The sequence below is a fragment of the Oryzias latipes genome, chromosome 22 (assembly GCF_053564925.1).
Source record: "Oryzias latipes strain Hd-rR chromosome 22, Olatipes_Hd-rR_3.1".
NCBI classification, from domain to species: Eukaryota; Metazoa; Chordata; class Actinopteri; order Beloniformes; family Adrianichthyidae; genus Oryzias; species Oryzias latipes.
The window spans coordinates 5050001-5060463 of record NC_136258.1 but is presented as its reverse complement, the minus strand read 5'-3'; the positions used below and the strand labels follow the sequence as shown (position 1 = coordinate 5060463).

General features: G+C 39.7%; 1 protein-coding gene and 1 non-coding gene across 2 annotated transcripts; both read right to left on the bottom strand.

Moving 5' to 3' along the window:
- Nucleotides 1-3260: 3260 nt before the first annotated feature.
- Nucleotides 3261-5009, bottom strand: LOC101170560 (uncharacterized). Its single transcript, XR_013653236.1, has 3 exons — nucleotides 4851-5009; nucleotides 4644-4726; nucleotides 3261-3757 (listed from the first exon to the last, which is right to left on the bottom strand). It is a non-coding gene; the product is annotated as an uncharacterized LOC101170560 (transcript).
- Nucleotides 5010-7882: 2873 nt separating this feature from the next.
- cox8a (cytochrome c oxidase subunit 8A) lies at nucleotides 7883-8919 on the bottom strand. Its single transcript, XM_004082751.5, has 2 exons — nucleotides 8695-8919; nucleotides 7883-8192 (listed from the first exon to the last, which is right to left on the bottom strand). The coding sequence occupies exons 1-2, from the start codon at nucleotides 8809-8811 to the stop codon at nucleotides 8097-8099; spliced, it is 213 nt and encodes a 70-aa protein (XP_004082799.1). The 5' UTR covers nucleotides 8812-8919; the 3' UTR covers nucleotides 7883-8096.
- Nucleotides 8920-10463: the final 1544 nt, after the last annotated feature.

Sequence of the window (10463 nt, the reverse complement as noted above, 5' to 3'; positions counted from 1 at the left end):
GTGCATATGCTACAGTAACACATCTAATCTATTAACAAAGTTAAAACACCATCACCGACAGTAACAATCGGGTCTACAAGAAAAGAAAAGTGCAACGTAAAATGTTTTTTCATGCCAGTGTTAAGCATCCAAAGTTTTTGGTTTCTGGCAGCTAATAGTTTTTCTTATTTTATCAAGCAGATCATCTACATAGGTCTTTTTTATTTATTGTTATTTAAAACCAATAAATGCATTTTGAAAGTAATTTTTTTCTGCCTTACTTTTTTGTACCAAAAAAATACAGAAAATAGATTCATAGATAGATAAAAACTTTATTAATCTCCCAAGGGAGAAATTCAGGTGTCCGGCAGCAAAACACACACAAACACACACAATAAATAACAATAAAATAATATTTCATAAAATAGCAGTTCATATCAGGCAGATTTGTTAAACAGCAGTCCCAAACCGAAATGTACCGAATTAAGCCCTAAATTGAATGAATTGAACCAAAGTGAGATTTTAGCGTATCGTTGCACCCCTAGTGACAACCAATGGGACAAAATTCAGCCTCGGACGCACTTGAATGCAGCAATGTGCAACTTTGCCACCAGAGGTGGGATACGAAAATCAATTAACGGCTAAAAAATACATTTATAAATGCAATTTTAAAAATGTATAAATGTAATAATGTCATAATTTAGTTCTCCATGCCTCTGTTTGGTGCAGTGCGATTCATGTCTTGTCACTCTTTCCCTCTCCCCTCCTGGGGAGTGGGAGTGCTTCCAGACTCCCGTTGGCTCATCCGTGCTCCTGTTCCTGACCGTCTACCTCGCCTTTGCTCCCGCTCTTACACCTGGCTGTGGAGTTCTATGAGTTCTGGTAAATCCCCTGTCCGTCCTGGGGGAGGATCCCTCCTTCATGTGGACACCCCTGAGGTTTCTTCGTTTTTTCCGAAATCCGTTTTTTTAAAAGTTTTCCCCCTTCGCGGGTCTAAGGACAGGGATGTCCAGTTTAGCTTAGTCAGTTTGTTAGTTCATTTTAGTATTTTCCAATTGAATTCTATGTATTCATGATCCTTTTGGTTTTATGTTGAACTTTTTCAATTTACCGATACGAAGCCCATCTAGTCGACTGTTGTTGTGAATTTGGGCTATACAGTGATCCCTCGCTATAACGCGGTTTACTTTTCACGGTTTCGCTACTTCACGGATTTGCATCGTGCATTGTGTTCTGCATTCTGATTGGCTAAAAAGTCACTCTGCTTCTTCTTTACCTGCGCGTCAATAACGTTGCAGTTTAATATGTACACGTACGTAAATCTGCTTGCCAAATTTACAACAGATACGTGCAAATCATCTTGCAATTTCGAGTTTCTCTATAACCCATGGAAAAAAGAGCGACAACAGCAACCGTCAATCTCTGTGTTCTTCTCCTGAACAAACACAGCTGCACCGCGGGCTTCTAAGGGAGAAAAGACTGCAGAGCGGAGTCAGGATGCAGCGGCTCAAAAGCAGTGAAATACACCTGAGTCACTATTTGTCTGACCGTACTTTGTATTTTTTTAATAATAATAATCATTAATAATCATTTTAAATTTTCTCCCGTTTAATCCAATTACTCTCGGGTCGCGGTGGGCGGGGCTAATCTCCGCGATTTGAAGCCTTCTGTTCACATTGATGATTAAAGTTATTATTTAACAGTACAGTACAGAAGTTATTTGTTGAAAAACCTTTTCTAAAGTACTTTTATTTGTGAAAAAAAATGCATGAGCCTGTAAAACAGTTTGTTTTTTCTTTTCAATGCATAATAGAGAATTTAATTGTATAATAATTGTTAAAAAAAAAAAAAAGGTTTCTACTTCACGGATTTTGCCTATCACGGGTTCTTTTTGGAACGTAACCCCCGCGAAAAACAAGGGTTTACTGTACAAATAAAATTGAATTGAATTGAATAATTAAAGTTAATTTTAAACTTTTCTTTTTAAAACTATGTTCATTTTCGGGCACAGCGCGTCAGTCCAGCAGCAGCAGAGTGTTTTGAGCATCGCTTCTTCCAGAAAAGGCCGGTTTTATTCATCTTTTATTTATCAGGATGATAATTATTGTCCCTGATTATCTTATTCTATCAGGAAATTTCCGGCTGCTTCTGAGTCAGCTGATGCCGTTCCTCCATGCTGGGACGCAAACTTTGGTTTAAGCCATTCAGGAACCGCTGGAACCAGCTATGGACCTCACCAGACACCAACCAGAAGATGAAAACCCAAAATGCAGACAGGTGTTTGTCTTTACAATCTAAATGGGTCAGAAAATCTCTAATCTGGGAGGGAAAGAGGAAGGAAAATTAGGATTATAAAAGTGACAGAGCTAACTGCTAATGCTAATGCTAATAAACATGTACACTACACCAATGGACATTACAATCAGCCCCCTACATAAACAATAAGTTAATTATAAGTTTACTAGACAAAAACATGTCTCTCTTGCTCTATCCTTGTGTTTGGACACCTGCATGTTTACACCTCCACAAAATATTCACCAAAACAAAGTCTTGTTTGCTTCATGATTGGAGTGCCGGATGGAAATATTATGTCTGAAAAAAACGGTGATCTGAAAAAGCCGTTTTTTTTAACCCTAGTAATGTTAAGTCTGGGCTGTAAGATAGAGGAAGAGCATTTAAACAGAGAGTTTTTCAGTAAGAGGAAAGGGAAGGGGGGTGGGGTTGCACTCCAAAACAGATCAGCCCACAACTCAGTGGAGAATTTCTGATGAACTCCTGCTGCTTTACAGAAACTATGTCCTAGAAAACACCACAGTTTTTAAAATTATAGCTAAAAACAGCATAATCCTAATTAAAAGACTGCTGGGAACAATTTTAGAATAAGTCAAAAGATGATCAGAGTGGAACTTTAGGCCTCAGACCCACTGATTGCAGTACATGCATGATCAGTATGGTGTCTGTGGGCCCTCTAATTACCCTAAGAATGCTAAGACCAAAAGAAAAATTGCCCTTTCTCTTAAAACATTTATCTTGGTCAATTTAAGTAAATAAAGGGAATATTTCCAGGCTGCAACATCATCACCAAACCTCCTTTCCTGGTGGTTCCTGAAGGAGTCAAACCAGTTCAGAAGGACTAAACCTCCATAGCCTCCAGACAAAAAAACAAACAAAAAAGAATACTGTAGCCTCCTGTCCTCCAGGGGGCGCTCCAATTACCATGCTGCCATATTAAAACTGAATAGTTTCCCTGTTGCTGCAGAGACGCTCCACACTTTCCTTGACTTGATGCAGATGTTTATTGAGGCCAGTGGTTGTTCAGCAGCTGCATCCTCTGCTTTCTGCTCCAGATGTAAAGCTTTTCTCTCTGGTGAATCTTCTTGTGACGCTTCAGAGAGTCTGCTAGCCTGAAATTCCTCCTGCACACCCGGCACACAAACGGCTCCTCCGACGTGTGGATGCTCTGGTGACGCCTCAGGTGCCCCAATTCCTTGTAGCTCCTCTGACAGACCTGACAGGTGTAAGGCCGTTCACCTGTGTGGGTGCGCAGATGGCTTTTCAGTTGTCCCCTGGTCCTGAACTGCTTCCCACACTGGTCACAGGGAAAAGGCTTTTCCCCGCTGTGGATGCGTAGGTGACATTTCAAGCCTCCTAATTGGCTGAAATTCTTCCCACACTGCTGACACACGTGAGCTTTCTTCACAGTCTTCGGCGGTCCATCCAGCTGTTGGCCTCCGACTGCTGCTTCATCTTCATGACTCATGAGTCTGAACATCGCTGTCTGTCAATACAACATCACACAGTGTTAAACCAGGCAGGGTCACGCCCATTTAATTAAATACAATTTAATTTCTATAGTACAATAGTACAACAAGTCGTGTCAATGGGCTTCATACCGGTAATTTTATAATAAACATTAAATCATGAAGAACAGGAAGTCATAGAATTTAATAGGTAATGGCTAAACTAAATTAAACAGACTAAACTAAACTTTGAACGGCCACTTTTACCCACTTTCTGAGACTAAATGAACTACTGCAAAAAACACGACAAATGCAAATCATTTTACCGTATTTTCTCCACTAGAAGGCGCATCGTTAATGAATTTTTTACTTTCAAATTTATGCCATATGTAAGTCGCACCGACCTACAAGGCATATTGAGAAAAGAGTCAGAGATAAGTCAGTCAGTCAGTCAGACTTTACTAACCGCATTCACAGTTACTCTAGTTTGTAACAGACTGATTTCACTAAAACAGACATTAGTCTGTTGTGACTATGTTAACTTCCAACCTTGTTTGCTACACTCTTAGAAATAGACTGAGACCCCTACCGCTAAAACAAACATTAACACTAACACTAACTCTCAACCTTGTCAGTAATATGTAAATGAAAGACATGTACACGTTAGCCACATTAGCACATTTACAATAACCTCCATCCTTGTTGGCTGCAGAAGTAATCCATATAAATGTCATCTGGATTAAAAGGAACACAGTCGTATGTTGTCATGTTTTAAGTGCGCCTTACAATTCCTAAAATATGGTACTGTGTGTAAGTTGGATCATTAAAGAACGTAAAACACTAGACTGATATCGTCAGATCCGGCATTATAAACACAGATTTACAACAGAACCTTTGTTGTTCTGAACACCATGTTCCACCAACCTCCTCAGAAGACATCACGTCAGGCCAAACTCTTCCTCCAAATCCTCAACTTTTATCTCCAGTCTTTTCAAAGTTGAGTTCAGCTTCATTTGGTTTGTGGAAAAAAAAAAGAGAAATGAGAAAACAAACGTCACTTTGCTCGGTGGAACATCCCAAATTCAGCACAGACTGTTTTTAAAATTTCAATAAATACGAAAAAAGACTAACTTTAGGGATGAACTTGTAGTTAGTAGTTAGTTGGACAACTTTATCAAAGAGGAAACTGGAAATTCTCCCCTTTTTCTGATCAGAAACTGCAGAGATGTCTCCTTCAGGTCACCAGACTGTTAGCAGTTGTTGGTTTTTGAAAGATGCTCAGGCTGGGATGTTGCTGTGGTCACAGCCAAAACATTCATCTGTTAACAAAGGATTGTCAAAACTCATAAACCCTTTTCTGTTTTTTTTATTAACATTTATTCACATATATATTTTACTAAGTTCTTTTTAGTCGCCAAAAACTGAAAGAATAAATGTTGCAACCAGGAAAACAAGTTTTTTTTGTCTGTTATTGTTTTCTAAGTCAATGAAAGTGTAATTTCTTCCCATCCTTTAACAACTGGATGTAATTTACAATCAAGAATTTGGTCATAATTGTTCATCAACTCGTCTTTTCGGGTCCTCCTTGCAGCGAAGAAAAAAGCACTGACCGCACAGATTTAAAAACATAAGATCGAGCAAACCCTTAATAATAATCATGACAGTAATAAAAGCCCATTTCAGACGCTAGTCTCCTGCAGCTTCCCGCTGAGTGTGTGTTGGTGCAACCAGCAAATGTTAGCATGGTTAAATCTGCTATAGCTGTTGATGGGGCTACAGCTGTCATCCAACAGCAAAATCAGCACGAAGCTGCAAATAAATATGTAAATATGTGGGAATTGCATCATCCTTTATTTTGTTCTGGACACCACTGGAAACACAAATTCATATGATGGTTTCTCAGATTGTAGCAGCACTTCCGCCTTCGGCGATCGGGAGCGTCGCGCTCCGCTATACGAAAGCAGGTGCTGGTCTGAAGAAAAAAAGCTTGTCCGCGGTGCGTCTGAAGGAGGACCGCAGAAAACGGAAATGCTGCTACGTAGTAGAGCCCAGCGCGGGACTATTTTCTTCATCCCGCTCCCGCCCATTCCTCCGCGTTCCAGCATTCCACTAGGTTGAGCAGTTCTGCAGGCTGCAGCCAGGGCTTACTCCTCCCGCCCGCGCCCGCTGAATATCTGACCAATCCCGCAACGCATGCGTTACACTCCCGCCCGCACCCGCAATATGTGTGTCCACTCCCGCCCGCATCCGAGAAACTCATAGAATTTAGTCCCGCACAGTAATAGAGATGCATTGATTTTGTATCGTCTCCCGTCCCGCAGGAAAAAAACACGTATTTGTATTGATATTACTAAAGAGATTCATGTCCCTCCTCCAGCTTCAGTACATAAGAATCCAACAGCCGCACAGCCTAACGTAGTCCGCTAATATATATTCATGAGATATTCATGGCAGCACTGATCCCGCGGGTTTTTTTTTTGCCGCCCGCTCCCGCCCGCAGCACAATTCAAACCGCCCAATCCCGCGAGATTTGGGTTGGGTCCCGCGGGACCCAATCCCAATGCAGCCCTCTACTACGTAATCCTGAGAAGCTGTGCACAATCATAAGAAGTTCACAACCGTCACAAAGCCATCTCCTTTGCCGCTAACACAGTCTGCTCCTAGCATTTCTGTGTCTCTTAGCAGCCGGACACACAGAGATAGCAGTGACGTCATCGCCTCGCTTCCCCGCTGGAAATGCTTATTTGAATTGAATATTGCGACAATGTTCCCAGGGTGGATGTTAAAATGAAAATACAATCCCCTCTTTGCATTTTCGTTTTAATTATGACACAGAATAAGCGGTTTTTAAGTAGAAATGAAAAAGCATTTTGAAGTATTGAATTTTCATTTTTATTTTGAATCAATTGATGCAGCTACATTTAGAAAATGAAAAAGCATTTCTGTTAATCCATTTTAATTTTCAAATTAGACATTTCTAAATGAATTTTGCAACAAATTTACCAGGGAACTTTTTGAAAATGAAATGTCAAATACCATTTTCTTCATCCTTTTGATAAAGTGACAAAATAAACAGTGTTGAAGAAGAAAATGAAAAAGCATTTTGTTGGATTGCTTTTTCATTTTAAATTTGAGTAAAAAAATGCAGCTTCATTTTGAAAATGAAAAAGCATTTCTGGTTTTGACTTTTATTTTTAATTATGCAACAGAATCGCTTCCATACAAGAAAGGAGGAGGGTATTCCAGAGTCTCAGCCTGAAAAGCAACGTCCCTCTGAGGTTTACTGCAGGTCTCTGGGACCTTAAGTTGGTTCAGGTTTGAGGAACAATTCGGTTTATGAAACCAACAGTTGAGAAATGTAATTAGGCACTTGATCATGAAGAACTCTAAAAGTCAAAACTAAAGTTTTAAAATCGACTCTTAAAATTGACGGTGAGCCGGCGTGGGGATGACAGAACCTGTGAAATATGAGCCCTTTTGGTGGTTCCTGTTAAAAGCCTTGCAGCTGCATTTAAAAACAACTGCAGGCTTTTGAGTGTAGAGTGATTAAAACGAGAATTGCAGTAATCTAAACAAGAATTAAAAACAAAAAGCATGAATAACAACCTCAGAAGTCATTCCTCTCAGTTTAGGGACGTTTCTTAAATGATAAAAGCAGTTTCTGACTAAGTTAATTGATGCTCATCCAGGGACATTGGTCAAAAATAACACCAAGGTTCCTGAGGGAACACTGGAATGTGGTGCCCAGGGAACCAAGGTGTTTAAAATGGGACACTGAGTTCGGGACAATGATTAAAGTTTCAGCCCCCCCCCCATTTCATTGCAATTGATTTAGTCCATTCAGTCTTTAATGTACGAGAGGCAAATTTGATAATTCAGCTACTTTGTAAAACTTCTGTCTGTGCTGCACAGAAGTTTCCATTTAAATGTAAGTAACGACTTTTTGTTGCAGCTTGACTTTTTAGAATCATAAAACCAATGTTATGTATTTTCCAAGTGCAGCAGATTCGGCACGTTTCTCATGAACGCTGCATCTTCAGCTCTGCTGCTCATCCCACAAATTCATGTTCCAAACAAATGAGAATCCATTCAAAAGCCAGGAAGCGTGGCTTCAACAAAAACACGAGAAACGTTTCAGATACCAAAGAAAAACAAGTTCCAAGAAGACTTAAACATTAGTTTAATTATGTAACAAACTCCTTTGAGGGAAGATGTTCAACAGAGATTCAGAGTCACTGATGATGAAGCTGGAAGTGGGATCCGGAGTGGAACCATCACACGTAAAGGGTGGGCTCAGTCAGACTTCTTCCAGTTTGTCTCTGTAGCAGAACTGAATGGTGGTGATGATGGTCCCGGGCTGACGCATGCCGGACCGCTCTATTCCTTCTTCTTGTAATCCTCCAGGTGGGCCAAGATCCATCCGGACGGTCCCAGGATGGTCAAGGTGAACACCCCCAATCCCACACTCGTTTCCTGCATAAAGGATGGAAGAAGAAGAGGATCAGAACCCGGCAGTGCGTAAAAAAAGACAGGCTAAGGCACACAAAACTGTTTTTATGCAACAGAACATAACAGGACAAACACACAACAAGGTAAACTACTCTGTCGTGAATTTTATGCTACAGGCAAATCACAAAAGTTTAAATAAAAAGCCGCTTTGATGCTTAAATCTGTGTAAAATAAAAAAAGGGGTTGTAAACCCCCGAAATCTAAAACTACATTTCCAGAGCAGCTAGATGGCTAATCGTTAGCTTAGCTAGCAGGAAGAGGGTTGATTTAGCGGCCGAACGCGCTGATATACGGATTAAAAAACGTTCCAACGGATTCAAGAACAACCTCTAAGCCGACTTTATATCAGGCTCAGTGACGAAGACACATTTTAGGCAGATTTTTACAAAAGAAACACCCGCCTGCTCTGCGAAGGTTGTGACCTCAAACCCAAGGACTTGTGGTTGTGCTGCTAGCTGTTACTTACAACCACGCCGATGTTTTCCTTCGGCGGCTTTGAGTACATGTTTGCCCGCAGGACGGGGAACGGGCTCCGCAAGACGGGGGCAGCGCGGCGGGCGATGGTCCTCAGGAGGGCCGGCATGGCGAACACTTGCTAGTCTGTTTGCTAATTTGTGCACCGGTCTGCTGTGTGAGACACTGGAGAGCTGAGTGGCGAGGGGAGGAAACGCGTCCTTCTGAGTAGGGTCTGTCTTCCACAGCGCCACCTGCTGCCGCGGAGGGCATAAGACATGCGCCTCATTTTTCAGACTGTTGAGAAACAACATAATAAATGACTCAGAGGGAATTGAAATGTGTACACATTGCAAAAAAACCAAAACAAAATTATATATAAATATGTAGATATATACATATACAATGAATGTGGAATTTTGCTAAAAATAAAAACAGATGTGAAATAAACATACAATCTTTGTCTACTTTGTCATTGAGGGAACCCAGAATCATTTATTTATCCAAAGATTTGACAGTTTTTTAAAGTTATATTTCCTATATAATTTCCCACTTCCATCCAAAACATATTTGTATGTATGCAGTTAAGAATGTACAAGATAGGTCCATGTCAACCTCAAATCTACTCAAAGTTTTTCTGACAGGATACATGGAATGTAATATTTAAAAAGACACCTCTTTAATTTTGTTATTTCAACAGTATTTATTACTAATAGTCCAAGCGTAAGTCCAGTTTATGTCCACAAATTTTGAGTCCCAAAAAAATCTCCCAGCAGGTAAGATTGTGGTATGTAAAAGATTTCTCATTTGCTTATTGGAAACTGAACCCAAAAATCCACATCAGCCAGAAAAATTGTCAGGGTTCTTAATTGATTGGTGTTTGTCTATCCCTGTAAACAATTGAAGTAGACTGCTTGAAATGGCATCTAACACTCTTGCATATTCTTTGGGTGGAACAGGAAAACTGTTTTTTTTAAAAGAAATTCTTCATACGTCACAAGATGTCCATGAGAATTGAAAAGTTGTCTTATCAGAACAATATCATTTTCATACCATCTAGGAAAAAAAGGGGGTTTATTGTTGTATTGCAGATTGTTATTCCAAATAAAATAAGATGGAGAAAAATTGTGTTTATAAATGAGTTTCCAGGCCAGCAGGGCTTGTTTGTAAAAGTATGAAAGTTTTGTGGGTAATTTCTCGACGTTATAATTACACTTGAGCAAGAACTCCATTCCTCCCATTATGTCTAATATACAGTTGTGAAATGGGATCCGGATATTGTCTTCCCTTTTCAATAAATAAACTAACCACTTTATTTTAAAAGAGTTGTTAAAGTTTCAAAAGTTATTACATTCATGCCCCTGTACTTTTTGGTGTTACACCAAACATTTTTCCTTAACTAATGACATTTTTTCCTCCAAATAAAATGTGCTTTGACATTTCTAAGGACAGAGACCCATAGATCTTGAAATTCCCTCAGCTTTAGATAATAGAATTTTACCATTCAGAGAGAGATCTCTCATTAGCCACATTTTGATCATTTGTTCAGTTATTGGCTTGAAATGAACATCACTGTGATTTGTTTAATGTTTATCAATAGTTATACCGAGATATATACGTTAAGTTTTAATTGGAATACTGTTGATTTCTGGTGAATCTCAATCTTCAAGTGGAAACTGGACAGATTTTTTAAGGTTCATTTCTAATCCAGAGACTCCAGAGAAGTCCTTGATTCCTTTGAATGCATTTGTTATTTCATGTTATTAGCCAAAAAAATGTTCT

Excerpts from the sequence above, each read along its gene's own strand:
- cox8a (XM_004082751.5), bottom strand. The coding sequence starts at position 8,811 with ATGCCGGCCCTCCTGAGGACCATCGCCCGCCGCGCTGCCCCCGTCTTG. Across the intron at positions 8,193-8,694 it reads AGGAAAACATCGGCGTGGTT|GAAACGAGTGTGGGATTGGG; the intron begins GTAAGTAACAGC and ends TCCTTTATGCAG.